The sequence below is a fragment of the Kryptolebias marmoratus genome, linkage group LG12 (assembly GCF_001649575.2).
Source record: "Kryptolebias marmoratus isolate JLee-2015 linkage group LG12, ASM164957v2, whole genome shotgun sequence".
Lineage (NCBI taxonomy): Eukaryota > Metazoa > Chordata > Actinopteri > Cyprinodontiformes > Rivulidae > Kryptolebias > Kryptolebias marmoratus.
Window position 1 is genome coordinate 9,507,454 of NC_051441.1, and position 24,307 is coordinate 9,531,760.

Consider the following 24,307-nt stretch of genomic DNA (forward strand, 5'->3'; position numbering starts at 1 on the left):
TTGGAGGCCCAGTCTGGATAAAGAAGAAGAAGAAGAATCAGTGTCCTTTTCTCTAAACCTTAAAAAAGAAAAAACAATGTGAGCAACTCAGTCCAAACTGAGAATCCCTCCGAATAATAACAGTAACAAGAATAATTTCAATATAAGAAGAGTCTAGAATCTACTTTTCCTGCACACATATTGCTCATACAAGTTATTTTTCCCCCCACTTGCTTTTCTTGTCTGCGTCTTATCCAAGATGCAAATTCTCACTTCATAAATTTGTGGTGGGATGGGAAATGGGCATTTCAAGGCTAGTAAAAAGCCACCACATCAAATAAAACATTGCGGATCAAAAGAACCAACGCATGGACATTTTTTTTTTTGTTTCCTCTACAAATAAAAAAAAAATGAAGGAGGGTGGTGGTGTGTGTGTGTGTGTAGTACTCTGCCACGCTTGATCATGCCCCGAGTCCTGCCCCGCGCCGTACGATTGGCTGGGTGGGCGCACATGGGGGGAAAGTTTGAATAAAATACAAGCGCATGGCACAAGTGTTGTCGTTCAAGCTGGTGCGCTTGGCCCTGAAGTACTCAACCAGAGAAGAACAGAGACTTCAAAGTTTGAAACAGATTCAGACACTTTAAACGGATGATTCTGCTCGACCATAAAGGACTGATTTAGGTTGAGTTTGCGTAAAATCTTTTGAGGGGCAAGCAACAAGTGCCGCGGCGTCTCCAAACTTGCGCACAACTGCTTTTTTGCGTCTTTTCTCCAGGAAATTCCCTCCCTCCCTCCCTGCGTCCACCAGTCAGAAGAAGATCTAAAGGTCTGAGATGAGGGCGCTCAGGATGGTTCGCTCGGTGCTGCTGCTGGTTCTGGTGCAGTCCGGCGCTCTTTACGCGCGGAGGTTCCGGGGCGGCCGCAACCCGCAGCAGCAGCAGCAGCAGCAGCAGCAGCAGCGGCGCTCACCGCCTCCTCCCACGCACCGGGCGGACCGGGGGGACACCACGGAGAGCTTCCCGCTGGATTTCACCGCGGTGGAGGACAACATGGACAACTTCATGGCGCAGGTGAAGAACCTGGCGCAGTCCCTGTACCCGTGCTCGGCGCAGAGGCTCGACCACGACATGAAGCTGAACTTTTTGGTGAACACGTCGGTCACCTGCAACGACGGGAGTCCCGCAGGGTACGTAACAAGTCACACACAAAAAAAGTTAAGTTTCTATAATAATGACTGGATCAAAGCTGCGTCACCTGGAGTTCTCATTTGGCTGCTCGCCTGAAAAAGAAAACCTAACTTTTGGCAACTGATTCAGATGGTCGGCATTTCAAATTTAACAATAACACTTTTAAACGAGGGGAAAATTAAAAAATAGAAAACAAAAGAAAACATTGGCTCTGTCAGGGGAAGGGTTCTGGACAGCTGCTTTGCGTCAGCGGAGCGTGAAATTTGCGGAGAGCCGCACGGTCCATGCTTCATTTCCTTTGCTTCAAATTAGAATGCAGGATTTGCTCCTCTCAAAGTTTGGATTGGAGGTTTCCAGACCCTCCCTCGTGCCCATCACGTTCTGTCTGACCCTCAAACTGTTTGGGATGTTTCAGGAGGTTTTATTTTTTATTTTTTTTATTTCTCCTCTGATGATGAGGGACAGAAGAACATTCCCTGAAAACAGATGAAGATTCTTAAACTGAGTGACACAGAAACCAACCTCAGACACACAGGCTTTGTTTCATTTTTGACTGCTGCATAAAAATTCAAATAAATGTGAGTTTCAGGAAAAAAAATGTTCCATATTTATGGGCAGATGTCTTCACATTGTTTGGTTAATTTGTGTCATATTTATTGTTTTTAAATATGATGCAATCTGAACCACAATAAAACAGAATAGTTCCATTTTAAAGCAGTGCAGAATAAGGATATTATTTCTTATTATTTGCAGTTAGCAGTGTCACATTCCTTGAAATACTTTCACATCAGTTGTTCCTTTAAACAGTCTTGTTATTGTGCATGAGAAGCCTTTGGTCATGGATCAACTTGACTGAAAGGAGGCTTGATATTCATGTCTCTTTATGGATTTAGAATCTCGTCTAATTCCTGTTAAACCCCAGAGAGATCTGGCTGCTGTAAAGCTCTTAGCTCTGTAGAGACACAACATGTGGACCAGCGCAGGACTTAGATATTGGCAGATGGCCTTTTTTTTTGTTCACTGTCGCTGAGATCAGTTAAGATGCTAATCCAAACAACAGCATTATCCACTGAGGTATTTATCTCCAGCATACAAATGCAAATAAGACCTGAAATTGACTGAACAGGAATGGTGTCCCGGAGCGCCCGCCACCTTTCCATCTCGCCGTCTCTTCTGAAGAATGCTTCAATAATTGCTTTTGTTGTCCGAAAATGGAATTGAAGGACCGTGAGCCGACATCACTGACTGTAAACTCCCAGTAATTGTATAAAACACGAACCGAAGCCAGAAGTGTGATTCAGTGTCTGAGCAAAGCAGCTGGGAGGTTCAGCCAAGTGTGTTTCTCTTTAAACTCACCCAAACGGGTTTGGCAGCCTTTGAGTTGAGTCATTTGGTCAAGTCAAATACTCACTGCAGAAACATTAAAATCATCTAGAAGCTAAACAAAAACAAATCCCACACACACCTTCACACAACAAATGTGTTTAATCTGAGTGGAAGAAATGACACATTTGTCAGAAGTGCATCCCTCAGCACGTGAGAATCAGATTGCCCTCTTCTGGACTGAAAACAAACAGCACATTTTCTCTGATGTTGCAGCCCGGGCTGCTTCTCCACATCTGCACAAGGGAACTGCTGCAGAGATTCATCTTATTTATTATTCTTTGCTTTTATCCATTCAGTTGAAAGAACACAAGAATGATGAGCTCTGCGTGATCGTGGTGCATTCACTGGCCAGGATGTTTATCTCCTGTTCAATCGCATGCAGACATATTTTTTGTTCTCCTCTGTGAATTTTTGTCGGCCAAAATGTCTTTGTTGACGTTTTCTGTCACTTTTTCAGCGATCGACAAAGCAACAAGTCATCATTCCTTATATTAATGTGATGGTGACGAGTTTTATTTTCTGCTTGACTCCGTTTGCTGACATGAAAATAGTAAGGGCTTCCCGTTGCAGAGTTTAGGGAAGGTTGTGGAATGAGGCTTTCATGCTGTAAAACAAATCACGAGAACTTTAGATTCACACTGACATGTAACTTCAAGTTCTTACTGTTCCTGTTCATTTTGTCTCCTGCAGCTACTACCTGAAAGAGTCTCGAGGAAGTAGACGGTGGCTGATATTCCTAGAGGGTTGGTATACTTTGGAATCACTTCATTATATTTCTCTTTTCATCCTGCAAACTGGGAATTTTTGAGCTTTGTAAGATAATTTAATAGGGGTGGGAATCTTTAGGCACCTCATGATTGAACTCAGATTGATGTGATTATAAAACGATCATCGATATATTTTCAGTATCTTGTAACATAAATGACTACGGCTAATTTTACATAAAAAACACAGCTTTATATTATTTTTATGCCTAATAAAGAGTGTGCAACAACATGTGACAAAAACCCCATTAATCACAGGCTGCTGACAGCAGTTAGCACCATTTTCACCACTAAAGATTTAGACACAAAACAAATGTTTCAAAGTCATTATTAAAGTCAATTATGTTATTATAACACAGTATATGTCTGTAAATAATACCTGAAGTTATTATCAGACATATACTCTTTAGGTTTCAGCAAAGAAAAGACAAAAAAAGATATGAAAACAGCTTTACTGCATCAGGTTTTGACTACAGGAAGTCGTAGCCGCAGATTAATGTTGATAGAATCAATTTTTTTCCATTTGAAAATCAATTCAGAACCCTCCGTGTCAGCAGTGTGATGCATCTAGAAATTATTTTTTGAATATCTGTTAAATGTTGTGGGTTTTTTTTGTCCGCCTCTGCCCAGGCGGCTGGTACTGCTTCAACAAGGAGAACTGCGACAGCCGATACGAGACCATGAGGAGGCTGATGAGCTCGTCCAAGTGGCCCCAGACGAAACGAGGTCAGCCTTGTTTGTGCACTTCCACAAGCACCGCCGTCTCCCAACCTGTAGCCCGTCACAAATCCTCACCACAGACTTTAATGAAATTTAATTAAAAGAGATCGGATGTGCGTGTGCTCATTTACGGTGTTATTAAGACCAGCACCCAGTCATAACCTCGCTGCAGAATATTTAACTGGCGCCCACTGCTAAAGGAGCAGAGATAACTTTGTCTGTCACTGCACTGTAATAACTATAATCCATCTGGTAATGATGATAAATAAGAGGAGGATGTGTCTGAGGGGAGCCAAGATAGCTAATGATACATGTTGATGTGTCTCTGCAGGCACGGGGATCCTGTCTCCGCTGCCTGAGGAAAACCCTCACTGGTGGAATGCAAACATGGTGTAAGTAGACTCGTGTTCGTGCGCTTGGTCGATGCTCAATTTGGAGTCCCTGCGGGGAGCTTTAACTTGGCGTTGTTTGTGCAGGTTCATTCCGTACTGCTCCAGTGATGTGTGGAGCGGCGCTACGGCCAAAACGGAGCAGAGTAAGAGACTGCTAAATCCTTACGATCAGGGCTATCACTTGTTCTTAAAGAGTTTTTTAACAATTCTGTTTTCACTTTCTGTCGTGGGCAGGTGGCTATGCCTTCATGGGCTCACTGATCATTCAGGAGGTTGTGAAAGATCTGCTGAGCAAAGGTCTGGAGACGGCCAAGGTCCTCCTATTAGCAGGAAGCAGGTTTGTTTGTGAGATCAGCTGTTAAAGTCCAAACATTCACTTACTTTGTGTACCAATAGGAAGGTGTCGTGTTTCCGTCTGCAGTGCGGGTGGTACCGGAGTCCTTCTGAACGTGGATCGCGTGTCGGAGCTGCTGGAAGAGCTGGGCTACGCTGCCATACAAGTGCGAGGCCTCTCTGATTCCGGCTGGTTCCTGGACAACAAGCAGTACCACTGCACAGACTGCGTGGACACGGCCAGCTGCACCCCCACGGAGACCATCAAGAGAGGAATCAAGTATGGGAGAAACAAAAAGAATTATTTAGTAAAAGCCTAGCATTCCTTGAAGAACACATATCACCCGCTGCCTGTTCCAGACAGAGTCTCTTCATCTTTTATTGCCATGTTTGTCAGGTACTGGGGAGGTGTGGTGCCAGAGAAGTGCAAACAAACCCACGAAGGGGAGGAGTGGAACTGCTTCTTCGGATATCGAGTCTTCCCATCTATTAAAAGTGAATTTAAGATCATCGTTGCACACATTTATATCTTTTGAGCCACACTGTCTCATTGTCTGTGGTAACATTTCTGGGGGTGAACTGTTTTTTCTCCTTGTTTCCTGGGCAGGCCCGGTGTTTGTGGTTCAGTGGCTGTTTGATGAGGCCCAGCTGACGGTGGACAACATCCAGCTCACAGGCCAGCCTGTGCAGGAAGGCCAGTGGCGCTACATCCAGAATCTGGGCATTGAGCTGAGGAACACACTCAAAGATGTCCCGTAAGTCTGCGCCTCTGCAGTTTCAGACAAAAGCAAAGGTTTCTTCAACGATTTACTTCAGTTTTTCTTTTTCTTTTGTTTATTTATAGGGCTATGTTTGCTCCAGCATGCCTATCACATGAAGTTATCACCAGAAGGTAAGATTAATTTCATTTTTAAAGCCTACTTCTGAAAGTTTCAGGAAACTTCAGCCATGTGAATTTCCACTCGTGAGCTTATGGCGCCCTCTTGTGTTGCATTCCAGCTACTGGATCGACGTGCAGGTCAAAGGCACCTCGTTGCCCCGGGCGCTGCACTGCTGGGACCGCAGCCTCCACGACAGCAGGAACAACAAGGCGCCGCCCAAGGCCTGCCCCGTCCACCTGATTGACAACTGCCCGTGGCCTCACTGCAACCCCACCTGCCCCACCATCCGGGACCAGTTCACGGGGCAGGAGATGAACGTCATCCAGTTCCTCATGCACATGGGCTTCGACGTGCAGAAGATGGCCCAGCAGCAGGGCATGGACCCGAGCAAGCTACTGGGCATGCTCAGCAGCGGCAGCTAAAGAGAGCGCAGCCTCACACGTTAAGCTAAGCAGAACCCATAACCGATACCTCCATCTCACTCCACATCCACTCCTACCTGTAATCTGTTCACCTCTGACCTCCTGTCCAAAACCTCCGTCAGCCCACGTGTTTCGATTTGATCCTGCAGTCTATTCTTTAAAAAACTGCATGACAAGGCACTATTTTCTACTACTCCTCAAAAAACAACTTTTGTTTTGTAAAAAAAAAAAAAAAAAGATCACGAATGTAATCCAGTTTTAAGGATGCTAATTGATTTTTTTTTATCTGTATGACTTTCATTCGAAGATTAGATTTAGTTCTTGCTAAAAAAAAAAGAAATGAAATGAAATAAAGGATGCTGTTTTTATTTAGTCATTGTAGTTGATAACAAAATCATTTTGTTGAGGACTTTTTTTTATATAAGTATTGAATTTCGAATTTAAAAAAGGACACATGAAGTAATGTGTTTAGCAGAAACAGGGTAAAATGATCAGGTGAGAGAAAGCACTCAAGGTTTTATTTTTATAGCTCTGCATCAAAACGTAAAAGCAGATCTACTTTTTGCCTTTCAAAAAGTAGCTAAAATAAAAAAAATATATAAGTGGATAACTTTATGTTATTGTGGTGGTTAGGAAATAAAGAACAAAAGTTGTAATCTGGTTGACAAATTCCTACTTTTGGGGGCTCTAGATGTATCATAAAATCAGTTCTGGTCTGAAATGGTGCTAAAGTGGGCCTAGAAACACATCATCATCATCATCATCACCATATAGTGCCATTACAGCTAGTCTTTACCTCAGACATATATACTGAATATTCAATATAATATTCGGTATCCAGTCTTTGGTCTTTACCTCTTCCTCATGGACGATAGCATCATTCGAGGAATGTTCGAACCTGATTGGAGGATCCACATTTGTGTCAGGTCCCCTCAGCAGTTCAGTCCTCACACTCAACGCACACTGAACATTTAAAGGGAGACAAATATTGTGTATTTGTATTTTTTTTGGTTTTGAGTATTTGTATAGTTTTTTTGAAGTGTTTATCTTTGTAACTCCCTTCTTATATTTCATTATAGAGATCACACTTTAATATAAAAACGATGTTGTACGTAATGATGACTTTATAAATGATGTTTGTAAAGGAACCTCTATATTTTGCATCACACCGAAAGAAAAAAAGGAGAAGTATTACTAAATGTAATTTTATTCTGTAACATATTTTTTTAACAGAAAAAAAATAATAATAACTCAAGCTACATTGGTAACTTTACATATTTATTTTGTTATGTAAATCATATTTATAAGTGCTATTTTTTTTTCACAGAGAAGTGATTCTTTGTAAATTGTAAATACATTGCTGTTTTTTCCTCTGTGTTGATTGCATGTCTTTGTATCACACCCAAAAGAAAAAGACATATTACATATACTACAAGTTACTTATTTCCAACCAGTCTCCTTGTTATTTATTATAATATTGCTAAGAAGTAACAAACAGTGGTTGTAGTGGTGATAGAACAGACCCTTTATTTAAAAAAATGACACAAACGCTGTAGAACATGAAAATACATTAAATGATGACTAAAAGACAAAATGTGAAAACTAAAACTATTGTATAAATGATTTGTTGAAACATTTGAAAGATCTATTCATCAAGTATGTTTAAATTATTAATAAATAAAAAAAGACATACATAAATGCATCTGAGAATGCATTTAAGGGCATTTCATTGCCATTCGGCAAACCTAAAATGCCCAAAACACAATAAAATTCTCTAAATGCAGAAACACTTTGAGAGTAAATAAAGTGAAATGAAGATTAAATCTTTAAATAACTCGACCGAGACATTTTGCCTGAACAAAAGTAGTCAAAGTGAAAGGAACTGGCTCCGTTCTCCGTCGTGAAGACTTTAATGCAGACTTCTTTTCTGACCTTGGTTTTGTTGTGGCTTCGAGTCCCGGTGCAGACCGTGTTTATTTGAACTGAAATACACGTTACAATTTGCCTTTCATTCAAATGCTCTCTTACAAAACCATGACAGCAAGCCAACCGTGCAAAGGCAGTTTTCTCAGCCTTTGAACATCTCCCATAAATCATAAAAAAACACTAAAAATATATTTTTTTTCTCACTTAAGTAGCATAGCTGCATACAGTAGTTATATTTACAATTTACATTAGTATCTACAAAGATTCACTGTGGTGGATTAAAAAATACTTATGTTGACTGTTTAAGAACTTAAATCATAACTTGATCTAACTTGTTAAAGAATCTTTGTGCACGTTATAAATTAAAATCACACATATATGCCACCAGCATCCAGTACGTCTACCTTCCTGTCACATGTTTAGGCTAAATTTGCCATTGCTTGTATATAATCATCCCTCTCAAGTCATGTGTAATTCATGCCTCTAATGGAAGTTTTAACATCCCTCCCTGTCATTACACACTGTGTAAATGCCAGTTTCTTACTGAGGGAGCTCTGAGTCAGCCTCCCTGGAAATACGACTCCCATCCTGCCAGCCACATGCAGCCTCCCACCCCTCTGTGGAATATAGACCCCCTATTTATAGAGCTGGCAAGGCCTGCAAACCCCGGGCTCATCACAAACTTTCATTTAAACAGGCACCAGTAGAAATCCACCCAGTGCACAGTGACACACACACACACACAAACACACCGACACAGGAGGGACAGGATGTGCTTGCTAACGTCAAGAAAAGTGGCAAACCAAATCTGAGAGGCAAAAGGAGACAGAAGCAGCAAGACGAGGAGCAAGAGTGAACCGGATTGGCATTTAGGGGCCAACAGGACTTCATCAGCAGGATAAGAAACTTTTCCACCTGTCGGCACTGAGAGCTATTGTTGGAAAGCTGATGTCTGGATCTGATATTTGAAGGAAAACAGCTTGGAGAAGACCTTGACTTTGAACTTTTGATACACTGGACACAAGCAAGGGAACAACACAAGGTTGTGCATTTTATTATTAAGTAAGATAAAGACTTTTTTTTTTATTCTACAAAACTCTGTGAGTGGATTGTCGGATACAAAGTTTAGGACAACAAATCCAAGCTTGTGAAAACTGCATCCTACTTTTAAGTGTTCAACTGCATAGCTTTTAGTTTATAAAACTGCTATAAAACTTATACACAGCTGTGTATAGGTGTAACCTGATATTTTGCACCCTCCTCTAATTACAAAGCAAGCTCGGAAATTACAGTCACTTGTGATTAAGGACCATCTGCAAAAGGAAACCAAAAAAAAGAGGGTGAGGTCCATGTGAAAGAGGAGCGTAGGCCACAAAGAACACCAGTTCAGAGAACAAGAATAACACCAAGGAAAACGTCTGGAAGACATCATGGATCCTCATGGAGGACACTACCTCAACAAAGATGCGGTGCTGTCACCTTTGGGTGCATCCCGAATATGCCAGCTGGTGCTCGGCTGCACCATAATGGCCCTGGTGTCCCACGGCGCAGGCTACAGCGCAAACTACGGCACCTTCTGCATGTTCGTGTGGTGCTTCTGCTTCGCCGTCACGCTGGTTGTGTTCACGCTGGACATCACACGGCTGCACGCCTGCATGCCAATTTCCTGGGATAACTTCACTGTGGCTTTTGCCATGCTGGCGACGCTCATGTACGTCACTGCCTCTGTGGTGTACCCCGTTTACTTTCTCCAAACAGACGACTCCAGTGGCGATGCCGACGATGTCCAAATCTACCGTATCGTTGTCACAGTCTGCTCCAGCGTTTGCGTCTTCCCGTACGGAGTGGAGGTGTTCCTAACGAGAGCAAAGCCGGGGGCTGTGGTGGGCTACATGGCCACTGTGTCAGGCCTGCTCAAGGTGGTCCAGGGTTTTGTGGCCTGCATTATTTTTGGGGCCTTAGCGAATGACAGTGAGTACAACCTGTACATTGCCACGCAGTACTGCGTTGTGGTGTACAGCCTGTGTTTCACCATCACGGTGATTGTTGTCATACTGACCGTGTCTGGGAGAACCGCGGCCCTCAGGTTCCCGTTCGACCGCTTTGTGGTGGTCTACACCTTCTTCGCTGTGATCCTTTACCTGAGCACAGCACTGATCTGGCCCATCTTCAGCTTCGACAAGAAATACGGCAACACCACTCGTCCTGAGGATTGCCCGCGTGGACAGTGTCCCTGGGACAGTAAGCTGGTTGTGGCTGTCTTTACCAATGTCAACTTGGTGTTATATTTTATTGACCTTGTTTATTCCCAAAGGATTCGCTTTATTTCCAGCTCTGCTGTGTGAAAAACTTTACTCCTTAGAGACAATTACGGATTTTGTGAAGAACCCATGACCCTTAGTCCATAAGTTAATGGTGTTATTTATGAGAGACTTTTTACTGTCTGTATTCATTTAATGCTGAGCATGTACTTTTTCAGGTTTGTATTCTTTCAAAGTCAAAGTATTTCATTCAAATGTATTTTAACATTTAAGTAAATAAAAATAAACTCCCTCTGAGATGTATAACAAGTGAAGTATTTCATATGCACTGAATTTGGATTTTTATTTTGTTTTTAAGCCATTTTGTTGTATTTTTTTTTTTCTTCTTTTTAATAAATCCCTTATTTAGGACAATTTTTAATGTTACAGATTAGTAAAGGTCTCTCAACATAGTAGTGGGGATGTGTATCAGTTGGGAGCGGGGTGCTGTAAGCACAAGTGGATGTGTATGACTCTAAACATCCATATGAAGAACATTATAATACCAAATATATGCAGTGAAATGCACACTGGCAAACATCAACGTTAAAAAATACAGTATGCTGTTTATTTTTGGACAGATCATGACCTCCTGCTGCTCTGCTCATTGTTTTTGTGTGTTTTCAACAGTTGTAAAAGTATTATGCATGTCCGCCTGCATCTATCAGGGGGTGCTGCAGCACCATTAGCCCCCCACAATTTGTTTTTGGGATGAAAACAATGGACAGGGTATGAAATTGTTATTTTTTCCTGTTACAGTGCATGTTGAACATAAAGTAAGAGTAGCATTCCTTCATCAGTGTTATGTTTGTATAGTATGCCATGTTTAATTAAATGCTGATTTGTAAGTCAATGTTTAGTTTGGACTTTTTACACGTCTTGTCTTCTTGTGATGCAGGCTCTCAGAGAACATTTCTTTCAACTTTCATTCTGACTTGATATTAAGTGAGACACATTACAGAAAAATAAAAAAACAAAAAAACAACAAAAAAACTACAATACCTTCAGTATTTGGGTCACAGCCTGATGCCCCGCGGCACAAACGCACCCATCTGGCTTTCCTGCTTTACACAACCCGCCTGTCTTCTCTATTCCTATGATTGGTCACACAGGTCACGTGTTTGACAAGGGCGAAAGTTCATTGGCTGGCTCCTCTGACATTATTGTGTTCACAGGAACAGGGCATCGCGAGGAAGTTAGTATATGCTAACGTTGTTGTGATTTTCTGGAGTTATTAGTTAGTTGACCAATTTCACGATTCTTCTGATTGGTGTAAGTTATTACAAAAATATATTTTATTCTGAAAAAAAAGAAATGTATTCGGCCATTATACGTGCAAATGCTGTGTCGTTGCTTCGGATAATCAGGAAGTGGGACGCTGTTTACTACTCGGCTTTAAAGAAAAAGGACACGTTGCTCTTCAGTTGTAGGACGTAGTAGCAAGTTATCCGTCCTTGTCGCCAAGAAACCTTTAAAAAATATATCCAAAAACTTATTTTTATTTCCTGTATATTTACAGGCACCATGAGTGTGGGTTTTATTGGAGCGGGCCAGCTGGCTCACGCTCTGGTTCGAGGCTTCTCGGCTGCAGGTGAACTCATAGTTTGCCATCATCTGTGCTATAATAATATTTGACTTGTATTGCTGATGTATAAGGAGTGAAGGCATGCACTGAAGTTATTTCTGGACTTCTGTCTTGGTCAAGGCGTGATTGCCAGCCACAGGATCACAGCCAGCTCTCCAGACACAGAGCAAACCACTGTGCAGCAGCTGAGGGTGGGCAGGCACTTCTAATGGATATTAATGCTGTGATAAAAACACTGTGTATATTAGCTTCTGTATTTACACGTGCTAATATTTTGCTTCTGTAAAACAGAAACTGGGTATAAATTTCACCACCAGCAACAAGGAGACGGTGAGCAGATGTGATGTCGTCTTCCTGGCTGTGAAGCCTCACATCATTCCCTTTGTGCTCGATGAGATTGGCCCGGATATTGAGGACCGCCACCTTATTGTCTCCTGTGCTGCAGGTGTCACTATTAGCTCCATAGAGAAGGTTGGTCATTTTACTGCTCTCTTCTTCCCGGTCCTTGATAGTCGCTGCCTTGTTACAGTGTCTGCAGAAGACAATCAGTGTTTGTGCAGCATTTGAACTTGGTTAAAGAATAAATAAAAACCATTCCTGTTGTTTCCATGCAGAGTTTTAGACTAAGATCTGATTTTATTGAGAAATGACAGAGTTGCAGCCATTGCAGAGTTGTGTTGTGAATGACTCTCGGCTACAACCACAGCAGATTTTAGCTCAGGAGCTTTAAAATGAACTGAATTATAGTCACTTTTGTGTGTTCTAAGGTCACTTGGCTGTGGCGGCTATCTTTCATCAGGTTGACTCAGTTGTAGATTCAATGATCACTTTCTGCAAGTTTAATTACAATCTGTTTGTGGTTCATGAGGCGTTTTGGTAACAGACAGACTCACAAACACAGGCAAAAACTCAAGTTGCTCCTAAAATATCTTACAATGCCTATTTTAGCCTTTTTTCTGTCAAGTTTTCTCTTTGTGTTTCACACAGTGGTGTGCTGAAAAAAAAAAAGTATTTATTGCATAAACCAAAAAGTATTTATTTTGATGCAAAACAAACTTTCAGAAATTCTACCTTGGATTTGAATAGTTAGTTTTGGAGTCAAATGTGTTTATTGGAAACACATAAATGAACTGAAGGAAGGATTAAAAGAGGTACGGACTCTTTGAAACAGACTTGAAATCTTCAGACTGTCCATGAGCTGGTGTGTTGTTACATCTTTCAGAAGCTGCAGCAGTATCGAACTTGTCCAAAGGTAATGCGTTGCATGACTAACACTCCTGTGGTGGTGCGTGAAGGGGCCACTGTCTACGCCACGGGCACACATGCAGAGGTGGAGGATGGGAAGCTGCTGGAGCAGCTGATGGCGAGCGTCGGCTACTGCACCGAAGTGGAGGAGGATCTAATTGATGCTGTCACCGGCCTGAGCGGCAGCGGCCCTGCTTACGTCAGTTTATTATACTTTACAGTCCCCACTGTTCACCTCTAGCAGTTCTGAACAATGTGTGCTTTGGATTGTTGCCCTCTTTCCATCATTGTAATTGTTGTGATTATTGTGGGCTTGCAGGCATTCTTAGCTGTGGATGCTCTCGCTGATGGTGGAGTGAAAATGGGCCTGCCCAGGAGGCTTGCTGTACACCTCGGAGCTCAAGCCCTGCTGGTATGAACCTCATATTTGAAACTAATACCTAGGTTTTATGTAGTCATGGTATTTAAACACAAAGTCCACTTTCTTTCAATTCTAATGTTTTTTCATCTCTCTATTTAACTTAACAAGACATAATGCAGTAGAATGTAGTCCTTACTAGTTTTACAAACTTGATTAATGCATTTAGCCTTAGAAAACAGCTCATACCATATTACAATGTCATTATTTCTTTAACAAAATCTAAGCAAAATTCATAGGAATTCTGTGAAAAAACTAATTACACTCAATAATTTGGTGGCTTGCAGAACCACCTAGTAGCAATGACTTTAATTGTCCTGGATGAATGAGGGAGTGTTGCTCCACCCTTCTGTGCAAAGTTGCTTCAGTTTCTAAGGTTTGTTCTTGTTCACAGCTCAGCATTGGGCTGGTGTCTCATTTTCAAATGGTTCAGTGGAACACCTCTATTTGTTTGTTGCAGCTGTGCTTTGGTGTTATTGTACTAATACTCATCTCGCGCTGCTTCACATGCCGTTTCTGAACTTTAACGTTTACCAGCCGAGGCCTGCAGAGTCCGAGCTGGAGCTCTCAGGTTTGATGCAGTTTATCCAAGCGTTGCACAGTCTGACCTTGGGGTGAATATGCTTTGAATGACTTCTATTTGTGAATAAGCTGTTCACTGTTGAAGAACGGACCTGCTTTTATAGAGATGGTACCTTTTATTATAAGCACCTGGCTGCTACTGATTCCTGTGGAAACAGTGTGGCTGTATTTAGCTGCCTCTGGGTGTTGGAGTAGTTTTTATTATATTAATAATAAGATAGTGTAAAATAATAGTTCATATGAGGTTGCATTTACTTGTTTTTAAGACCTCATAAGGAACAGATACCTTATATCATGTCTTTACATGTAAAACTTTAAAAATGTAAAAGACAGGCTTACTTTTTACCATTGTGTGTATTTTTCACACTGTTTTTCTCTTAACTGGATGGTTTTGCTGTTTGTCTAATTAGTTTACTCTCCTAATATATGCTTTTTAGATTTTTTAAAATGTCTGTTTGGCATTTTCGCACAGGGCAATCCCAATACGATGTCTTGAAACTGCAAACAATAAGTAGTCCAAGTCTTGGCACTCCCTCGCTGATTAATTCAACCTGCACTGGCTCGGGCTGCTCAGCGCCTGAATAAAGGTACAGACGGGCTGTGCTGTAACATAACAGTCGGATCCTTTTGTGTTTCCCTCTAAAGGGAGCCGCTCGGATGTTGCTGGACTCGGAGCAACACCCCGGGCAGCTCAAAGACAACGTGTGCTCACCAGGGGGCGCCACCATCCACGCCCTGCATGTCATGGAGAGCGGAGGCTTCCGCAGCCTCCTCATCAACGCAGTGGAGGCCTCCTGTGTAAGAACTAGGTAGGTTGATCAAAACAAACAAAAAAAGAGATGATGGCACCTGTCACAAGCACTCAGAACATCTGCTTTTATTTAGGTAATTTTAAACAAAGGGGTGATTTAATCTCAAGTCTCCATTTTAAACAGCAGGTGGAGCTATATGCCAATTAATTTTAAATCAGGGTTTTGTCCTCCTTGGTAACAATTTGTTCCTGTTTAATTTTGTCTTGAAAGTACATGTTCCATACTGTGATGTAAATGTGTATTTTGAAAGGGAGCTTCAGTTTTTGGCTGACCAAGAGAAGATCTCCCCAGCTGCCATTAAGAAGACAACTCTGAATAAAGTTCTCCAGCAGCCAGGCGTCACCCCGGACGCTGTTGGAGTCCGATCTCGTGGGATCAGTGTTTTTAACAACAGTACACCAAGAACCAAGAAGAACTGATTTGTCTGTGAGGACGCTGTATGTGCTGGATAAGAGCCACTTCTGACAGCTGGTTGTGGACATAACCATTTCAGATAACACTGATCACTAAACAATATTTTTACTTTTTTTTCCCCCTAATTGAGAAGATTAAGTTAAGATAATGGTGGGTGGTAAGGCAGCAGGTTAATCACTGTGGTTCTGGTGGAAACATGACATTAAACAAATATTTTATCTTACTGAAATTACACTTTAATTTTTTTAAAGGCATTTTTTATAAACTGAGGGCAAAACCTTTTCCTTTTGAACACTTTATGATTTAAAAAAACATGCAGTTTATTTCTGCCATTTGAAAACAACAGACCTGTAACTGAGGTTACTTAAACACAACGTGGTTAGTTACATTTTCCATAATTATTTTGTCAAAACAAGAACAAAAAAAGTAAACAAAAGATATGATACATTTCAACTTTGAATGTTTACAACTAGAAGTTTTTCTACAGCAGATTCTGATCTTTAGAAATCAGGGCAGTGGATGGCCGATATACAACACCAATACTTTTATTATTATTGGCCAATATGCATTTTTTTATTTAACTAAAAATATAGCAATACGTGCTTAACTTAAACACATATTTAACAACCCTTAGAAGAATTTGTATACTTATATTTACAATATAAAAGAGCAATCTCATTTAAAACTAACTTGTGGGCTACAGTAAGCTGCTGCTGCATCTTCATTCTCCTATCTGATAATTGATAGCAATCGATCTCTATAATGGCATGATTTAGGATGGGTAACTTTTTTGAACCTTTTCTTTTGACCAAATGTATTCTATATATACAGAGAAGTTAACTGATACTTTAATGATTCCTTATTTTTTCTACTGACAGAACAAAAATAACCGAAAACTTATGTATAACTGCTGTTTCCGTTAAGTTAATGTGACCTGATCTATAAATTTATCCTGAACACAAATGTATTTACTGTTCATGTTTTCAAATAAATTAAAACCACGAGGTTTTGTGACTACTTTTAAAGTCCTTGTTTTAATTTCTAATCTCAGTTGGTCGTGTGCTTTGTATTTCTTTGTTACTGCAGCTCTTGGGAAGTGTTGTTGGGCCAACTTGTCTGCCTTTTAACTCCTTCTGACTGGGTTTAAATTCACTAAATAGCAGCGGGGTGTTTCTGTGTCGCCTGGTGAGAAGAAACCTGAACTACACGACAATAAGTGTTGGGGTTTTCAGGTCAAATGTTTGCTTTTTCTGCCAGAAAAGCAGACCTTTCGTGAATGAAGGCACGTGACCAAACACGATGACGTCTGGCTTCGGTACGAGAGGAGCGCGAGCCGCTACATGGACACCGTTCTTTTTGTCAGCGAAACCGACATTAAACGCGCTTCAGATGCTCGGTCCTTTGCAGGGACGGTCGAGAGGAGCAATTTGGCAGCCGTGAGTTGAAGAGGACGTCGTTTCCTTCACGCCAGGTGAGCCTGGAAAGCGACGAGGCGCCGGTGTTGTGCTGAGTGAGCGCGCCTCCACCTGTCTTCGCTGGGTTAGCATGGTTAGCTCGTGAAGCTAGCTTCGTTTAAACCAGAAACGGATTTCAAATTAAAAGTTTCCGCTTCACCCAAGCGGTTAATGTCTACGTTACTCGCCTATTAAAGGCGTTTACTTTGAAAGCGTTAACCCGTCAGCCGTTAGGTTACCTGACGAAGGAGGCTGAGTCGCGACGAGCTGCTAGCTGCAGAATAAAACAACCAGAACTAGACTGTCACGTTGCGGGACTCCTAAAAGCGAGGCGGAGGGGAGGGAGAATATGGCTCGTTGTTGCCACAGTCAAGTCGGTTGTAGTAGGCAGGCTCAGCGGCATCAGCAGCACGGGGATTTCCTCGCTTGCTTGTTTTTGTAGGCGGGGAGTTGTTTGCCACTTTCACAATCCGACGCCGAGAGAGAGGTCGAGTCGTGGAATGTCAGGAAAAAGCGCGCAGCCCCGAGGTGCTGCAGGTTGACAACGCGAGAAATTAGTTTTGCTTGCACGTCTTTTTTTTTCTTTCCGGAGCCAAATATATATTTTATTTATCTTTTTTTTGGCGGTTTGTCAACTCATGCGCTTTCTTCTTGCTGGTCAAACCTGCTGCTTCATCACCTCGCTGTGCGTTCAAAAAAAAAAAAGAAAATATATATATATAAATATCCCGACAGGAGCGAGCCGAGCCAGCGGTTTTACGAGATCAGGTTGGTTGTTGCGATATTTCCCCCTCGTGTCATTTCAAAAATAATCATTTAAACCCGAGCATGATGTTGTTGCCCCCCTCCCTTTATGTATGCATGCATTGATTTAATCTTCCAGGAAATCGCTTTCAGCCCATCGTATTGAGGTTTACTTCACCTGGAGTGACAATTCATTGAGTTAAATCGCAACAATGGCACAATCCAAGCCCTTTTGTTGATTGGGGTTTTAATATCACAGCCATTAAGTCCATTTGTTTTATTTTAAACAAACAAACAAGAAGCGATTGTTCTTTTATTATCATCATCATCATCATGCTGAATCATCACAATGATGCGTTTAAGACGTTTCTCAGAATCCACCCTGAAATAACATGGCACCACCGGACAAAAGGTCTGGCCGGATTGAGGGTCGATGTTTATCACCGAGCCGTCGTTAATAAAGGCAGATGATGGATCGAAGCAGCGCCGCTGAGCTGTCTCGTGCGAGCCGAGCCACGAGCATCAAGTGATGAGCATTCATCAATAAGCTCATCAACATTCAGCTGAGAGAAATGTCTCTCTTTTTTATTTTTTTTTTCTGATTGCAGCGGCTGTCAGGATCGCACGTCAACAAATACGGTTTAGACTGAGCGCTTAGGTGTCAACTGCGATGTCAGAGCCATTTGTAAAATTGCACGACAAGCAGATATTGTGTGTGTGTGTGTGATAATGTGGTTCACCTCAGAGTGAGTGGATGTTTAATTTGGGTCATGTATAATTGCTGAATGCAGAGAGAGAGATGCAAACAGCACCTGGTTCAAGCAGCTTTTTTTCCCCATAATAAATAAATAAATCTGGACAGTGTTCATAAGGCTGCAGACAGAGGACTCATGGCATAATTTAATGCAGCGCAACGCTTTAATTTCTCATATTCTGAGCTGACAGCTACTCTTGTCTCCCCGCGTGTGACATGATGAAATTTGCTCCCTCTTACACGTATAGAAGGCGCAGGTAATGACTTCTCTGTCGAGAGTCTCTGTGCAATTCGAAAAGTCACCTTGGAAACTGTTGAGCACACGTATGCGGGGCTAAAGAGGGAGAAGTTGCCTATTCTTGCTCAGATATCCAACTTATTTCATCATCTCTGCTCATGCGAGCAGGGGGCATTGAAGTGTGTTTAGCAGCCAGGGCAGCCGTACATCAGAAGCTCGGCTTCGCAATAAAGCGTAATGCCCATCTCTGCCTTTCTCTGCAGGTAACAAGGAAGGATGATGGTCCATATAAGTGTCCAGTGGGGCTGTCAGGCTTGTGTGGATGGAGGCAGGGCACGCTGCAGACCAGCGCTTAGATTTATCTCGCCTTTCATCGAGGTTGCAAAGATAAAACCAGGCTGAATACCATAAAGGTGAACTGAGTGCACAACTCATACCCAGTGGCGTTGCTTGGAATGGGCAGGCGGTGCCGGTGGAAGAGGATATCTGAGGTTGATGAAACACGAAGCAAGACTTTCCGCTGCGCCGAGTACGCTCTGGCCACCGACACCTCTGTATGGCCAAACACAGCTGCGCTTTGGGAGTAGTTACGCCTGTTCAGGGTAATTATTAGCCTCCAGAAAGGAACACAAATGTGGGATTTGTCCACAAAAGTGCTGCTTAAGCTGCACGGGGAAATAGAAATGCCGAGAAGGAAGGAAGGGAAAAGATCAATATTTCTTTTTTTTTTTTTCCCTTCTCCTCCTTTTTGCAATAGGGAGGGAATGTTGGTGATGAAACCTCCTGCAAGTGTAGTGCGGATTATGATTGCTTAGCGTTGCGATATGCCCGCTCTGCTTCTCAAAGTAATACTTTCATCCAGATAGTTGCAAGTGTGCGTTTGATGAGTTTCTTAGAACCTGAGTTAGACATGCCATGTTCATTAGCGCTCTCTGTTTACTCAGAATTTAGAGGAGTAAACATAAGACTTAACTTGATGAACACACGCATATGTATTTTCTGTGGTTATGTGTTGGTTTTTGTTGTTGTCGTTCTTGTCTACTCTTTTAATCCTGGCTGATTTCTGTGTGGAACTCATCAATGTTGAACTGACAGGGAAAACAAGTCCTTCTAATACTGTTGGAAACAACATGAAATAGGTTACAAGGGTTATTTGGCTTGTATTTTCTAGTCGCTCTAGGATATATAACTGAGGCTGGTTCTAACCGTTTCTGGGCTGGAGATGTTTAACATTTGATGGTAGAAGCTTGTTCACAGATAAAATCCACATTGCGACGGCTCAAAGTGTGTTCAGTGTTGGCGATATTCACTTTATTAGGAGACTTTTGTGAATGACTGTGAATTAAACGACAAGATTAAATGATCAAATAAAACTCTTGATCATAAATATTTATTGCCTGCTGCCGGAAGGGTGAAGGCAAACGATTATATCATGTGTGCGTTTGTGTCTGACTGTTAGCAAAATATCTCGTGAGCCACTGGATGGACTTTAACGACACTTTCAGATGAACTTTTGGAGTCCGTCCGGTTCAAGGTGGCTAGAACAGCTCATCAGCTTTAGCAAATACAAAGTGGCTTCAACTCGGCCGGTTTGACAGATATCAAGCTAACATTTGCTGTGGTAGTAGCTGAGGGTCATACTCAGCAACGCTGTAAGCACAACGCACGACACTACAGCTTTGTTTGAAACTAGGATTAACTTTCACTGTCAGCACTGTTTGTATGTTATCGGAATATCTCATAAATTACCACACCAGTTTCAATTCAAGATGGCTGCCACAGCTAACTGACATCAGCCAGCATAAAAAAATGTTTATTATGCAGTGAGTTTTACAGAGACTGAGCTGAAATCTTAGTTAATGTAGTCTGAGCAGGACATCAGGACGCCTTGATGCTACGACTCCCGTTTCTCATCAGAAGACGCTTTCTGTCTGAAACTCTGGCATGAGAGGCGGCGGGTGATATGCATTCCTTCAAGGAATGTTGTTTACGCCTCTCTTTGCTGTTTTTGGATCAGATTAAAATATGAGTAACTTTGTTGAGAAACAAAATACATGCATGGTTACGTCCATAATATCTGAAGTATCTGGCGGACCTGATTAATAATTTTTATACTTTTGGAATATGTCCCGAAGTGATGTAATCAGTTTTTATAAAATTGTAATGTTTTTTTTTTTTTAATAATAGTTGGTTATTTTTGGAGTGTCTCATGAGTGTGATATCCTGGAGGCAGACACCATCAATCAGAAGCTGAACAGAGCAGGGGCAGTATTGTTAACAGGAATTAGCGTCGTTGTTTTTTTTTTGCATGTAATAACTCTGCTGACTAAATCTATTTGAATCAAAGCTCTCTATGGGGGGGGTGGAAAACAAAAAGAAAAAGAAAAGATGAAGCCTTTATTTTCTTTCCTCTTTTTATTTGGTGACACTTCTGAACTCTCGTTACAGCGGGGTGCTTCAACCGAAAGAAAAGAGAGGAGAATCCGTCTTTTGCAGCAGTGCTAATTATACAACACATGCGACTTATTTTACTTTAAATGCACGTCGCCCCGCTGCGTTGTGCAAAGGCTTCGTTTTTTTTTATCTTGTTGGGTCAATGCAACATACATTTAAAGTAATGCAAGCGCCGTGGTAGCGCTCGTAGGGATGTTGCCAGTGTGTGGGTTGCCATCAAGCCTTACTTCCTCTGCCAGTGTTAGGCTGGAGTATCAAGAGCTATTCTCTTCCTGTTTAATCAAGTCCTCCAGGCAGATACTGTGAAAGGCCAACAGAGTCTCCTCTCCTGTCCTGCTGCCTGAACGAACACAACAGCTCCGAGAGTAAATAGTGGCAACTGAGCATGGAAATAGATTTTATAAGTAAGGAAACATCGGTGAATACAAACTACTCCTGTTTTAAATACGTTTCATTTTATCAGCTACTTCAGAAAAGAAAAAATAAAACCCCTCAAGGCCAGTGATTCATGTTTTCCCTTTAGATTTAGCATCCCGTTCATGTCTTTTAGACATAAATGTGCCATTTTTTTTTAGTTTGTTGCATTGCAAGTAGCTTCTGTATGTGAGCTGTTTTATTCAGTTTATCCTTTTTTTTATTTATTTTTGCTCTGAAAGAGATTATTTTTTGTGATATCAATTATCTTTGAGCGAGTTATATTGCCTCCATTGAACAAATAAAAGTACTTTGGAAATTGATGTAAAACGGTAAAAAATGCTGGCAAATTGTTGTTAAATTGTCGTCCTTTTTTAGAAGCAGAATAATGAGAGATGACAGCTGGGATTAAACAAGACATAACTCATCTGTTGAAAAAAAGGAATGAATTATCACTTTAAAAACTCAATCTGTTTGTCCTAAAAGGGTCATCTTTGTTTACAAGTGATTGCACACTTTTGCTGTTTTAATTCATTCAGACCTCTAATTTAAACGCCCTCTAAAAATCTGAGCAGCACTTGGGAAAATAAATTGTTTTTTAAACATTTTAATTGTCAAACAACAACAACAAAAAAATCAACATTTGATAAAAATTTACCATACCTTGTTCTGTTTTTATTTTTTTTTACTTTATTTTCATCAGTATTAGAAAACAATGTGTTTAGAAAATGAACACATGACAGTCATTATGCTCCAGGCATGTATTTGTTTTTGTTCATTCTTTTATTTGTGACTTTCTTCTTGTTGAACTTGTTGCTTCGTGAAGCAGTTAACATGTAGGCTACTGGCTCAGATTTATGTATCAGTCTCTAGGATTTAAACTAACAAAATCCCTTTAAAGCAACCTAAAATTTAGAAAACTAAACAACTACATCAGAAGAATCCCAGATATCCCCTCAGTGCTGTGGTTTCTACCAGTGTTGTTTACAGAGGGTTTAATTGGCAGCCATTCTCAGGGCTGTCACAATAATTACTCAGTCGTATGTTTGTGATCATTCGAAACAACTGTCAGTTTTGCTCTTTATTATGGAATTAGGCTAACACTGTAATATTTGGCATCAAATTAAGCAGAGATTGACAGTTCAGCGTTCATCCCAGTTGTCTGGATGCTGGTTTATGGTGAAATGTTCCACAGTTCTGGCCTCCCTGGTGCTCTCAGGCTCTGCCTGTAGGATGGATGAGGGGTCAGCTCTTCAGAAACAGCTGGCGTCAGATTTCGGTTAGTTTGCTATTTTCAGTCTCGTTCAAAACCTCGACTGTTCAGAAGTACGCGGCTTAGTATTTCCCCTCTACTACAAGCGTATCACATTTTCCTTTTGAAAGCTGCTGAATGATTTCTCCTCTGCCTCTTTTTGTCACCATTATTTCACGCTCTGAATACTTAGTAGTTAATGGCTTCCCACCTCTCTTCCCATCGTACCTTTCAGTTACTCGCACGCACTCGCCTGCCGTCTTCCCCATCCAGAAGTTTACACCACTCCTCCCATATCTCAACCGGAGCGATCAGAGCAGTCTGATTTTTAATTTGCAGTTAAATGGCGCCCGACACATGCAGCTTGCTTGATAATTGACTTTGCTCAGCTGACAGGAGAAATGATTAGATCTGAGTATCTGGGTGATCTTTTTGAATCTGAATTAGAAGGGAGGCTCTGAACGTAGCGCCTCTGTCTGTTCAGGCATGAATTCCTGAGAAGAGCCGTTGATGGCATACAGGGGGGAAATGTTGGCTGATTGCATTAATCATCTCGACGCTAAAAGATCAAGCAGACAAGACTGCAAATAAATACCACATACAAACTTGAGAAATGGGGGGTATTTTTTGTTTCATGCGCAATTTTTACAATTTATATTTCTAGAAATATATATATTTATAATTTGTTATTATCATTATTTTGCATCTCGTAAAAAGTTACAGAAAGACACTTATTAATATTGAAAACCAAACAGTTGATTAGAGTGAATCCATATCTGTTTTTTTAGCCTGCTGCCAAACAACAAAGGAGAACGTTTCTGTTTTTGTCTGTATCTGTGTGCTTGTTTCTGTTTGCTACCAAAATATGTCATGAACCACCGGATGAGTTTTGAATAAAACTTTCAGAAAGTAATCACTGGACAGACGGCTACAACTGATTAACTATTGGAGTCAACCCAATTCAAGATGGCCCCCACAGCCAGCTGACCTTAGACGAACACAAAAATAACTTTAATTTGGTCGGTTTTACAGATATTGAGCAAACAGTTGGTGTGGTAGTAGCTGAGAGTCATTCACAGCTGTTAGCCTTATTGTACGAGACCTGCACATAAAGTATTTATGGTTTGATCGAAACGTGAACAACGTAAAAGGTGGCAGGCGATATGCATTTCTTCATGCAATGCTAGGCCTTTAAATGATTTTGTTTTTTTTTTAAGACAAAAAAATGTGTCAAATATTCACTAAGTCCTTGTTCACATTTTTCCTGAAAACACATCTTTACTGTTTAGTTTTATTATTGTTATTTGAACAACCTGTCTGTGCCGAGTGCTCTGAAGCAATTTGAAAGAATTGATCAGGACAATTTCTATTTATTCTACCTGTGTGAGTGTGTTTAGAGATGGTTCTGTGTGTGATTAGTCGGGTGATGTGCAATCCCCGGCCCTGTCTCTGCAAACCTTGTATCCTGTTAGATCTTCCCAGCCGTGTTTAGTATTCAGACAGCAGGCGCGGTTGTAATCTGGATTCTGAGGCAGGTTGCTGGGGGTTTTTGTTTTGCTCTTATGGCCCTGATAATCTTGTTAGACTGCTGTCAAGTGGAGCTGGCCCTCCCTGCAGCCCCGAACCGCCACGCGTGCCACCTCCCGGTAC

At 41.4% G+C, this 24,307-nt stretch overlaps 4 protein-coding genes across 5 annotated transcripts in view; all 4 read left to right on the forward strand.

The window, feature by feature from the left end:
• The first annotated feature begins 525 nt into the window (after positions 1–525).
• notum1a (notum, palmitoleoyl-protein carboxylesterase a) lies at positions 526–7,515 on the forward strand. Its single transcript, XM_017425284.3, has 11 exons — positions 526–1,166; positions 3,244–3,296; positions 3,948–4,043; positions 4,369–4,429; positions 4,514–4,572; positions 4,664–4,766; positions 4,851–5,042; positions 5,160–5,257; positions 5,370–5,517; positions 5,607–5,654; positions 5,762–7,515. The coding sequence occupies exons 1-11, from the start codon at positions 814–816 to the stop codon at positions 6,063–6,065; spliced, it is 1,515 nt and encodes a 504-aa protein (XP_017280773.1). The 5' UTR covers positions 526–813; the 3' UTR covers positions 6,066–7,515.
• Positions 7,516–8,628: 1,113 nt separating this feature from the next.
• LOC108241275 (myeloid-associated differentiation marker-like protein 2) lies at positions 8,629–11,144 on the forward strand. The gene has a single exon (XM_017425304.3). It carries the CDS (start codon positions 9,422–9,424, stop codon positions 10,334–10,336), a length of 915 nt encoding a protein of 304 aa, XP_017280793.1. The 5' UTR covers positions 8,629–9,421; the 3' UTR covers positions 10,337–11,144.
• Positions 11,145–11,422: 278 nt separating this feature from the next.
• Positions 11,423–16,372, forward strand: pycr1a (pyrroline-5-carboxylate reductase 1a). The gene is made up of 8 exons (XM_017425287.3): positions 11,423–11,563; positions 11,811–11,882; positions 11,997–12,067; positions 12,168–12,347; positions 13,099–13,320; positions 13,441–13,533; positions 14,767–14,930; positions 15,184–16,372. The coding sequence occupies exons 2-8, from the start codon at positions 11,816–11,818 to the stop codon at positions 15,350–15,352; spliced, it is 966 nt and encodes a 321-aa protein (XP_017280776.1). The 5' UTR covers positions 11,423–11,563; positions 11,811–11,815; the 3' UTR covers positions 15,353–16,372.
• Positions 16,373–16,631: 259 nt separating this feature from the next.
• The window catches only part of LOC108241257 (transcription factor MafG), a 12,206-nt gene continuing 4,530 nt past the window's right edge, over positions 16,632–24,307 (forward strand). The window contains exon 1 of one of the 2 annotated variants that reach the window (XM_017425281.3): positions 16,632–16,818. The gene's annotated coding sequence lies outside the window, so the exon portion shown is untranslated. Of the gene's footprint in view, positions 16,819–17,250; positions 17,570–24,307 lie in introns of those variants that run through there. The other variant, XM_017425282.3, reaches the window with a different exon arrangement.

What these genes read in the sequence shown, in the direction of transcription:
- notum1a (XM_017425284.3), top strand. Translation starts at nt 814, where the DNA reads ATGAGGGCGCTCAGGATGGTTCGCTCGGTGCTGCTGCTGGTTCTGGTG. An exon ending in GTGGCTGATATTCCTAGAGG is followed by an intron (nt 3,297 to 3,947) that starts GTTGGTATACTT and finishes GCCTCTGCCCAG; the next exon opens with GCGGCTGGTACTGCTTCAAC. An exon ending in AACACACTCAAAGATGTCCC is followed by an intron (nt 5,518 to 5,606) that starts GTAAGTCTGCGC and finishes GTTTATTTATAG; the next exon opens with GGCTATGTTTGCTCCAGCAT.
- LOC108241275 (XM_017425304.3), top strand. Translation starts at nt 9,422, where the DNA reads ATGGATCCTCATGGAGGACACTACCTCAACAAAGATGCGGTGCTGTCA.
- pycr1a (XM_017425287.3), top strand. Translation starts at nt 11,816, where the DNA reads ATGAGTGTGGGTTTTATTGGAGCGGGCCAGCTGGCTCACGCTCTGGTT. An exon ending in TCGGAGCTCAAGCCCTGCTG is followed by an intron (nt 13,534 to 14,766) that starts GTATGAACCTCA and finishes TTCCCTCTAAAG; the next exon opens with GGAGCCGCTCGGATGTTGCT. An exon ending in GCCTCCTGTGTAAGAACTAG is followed by an intron (nt 14,931 to 15,183) that starts GTAGGTTGATCA and finishes GTATTTTGAAAG; the next exon opens with GGAGCTTCAGTTTTTGGCTG.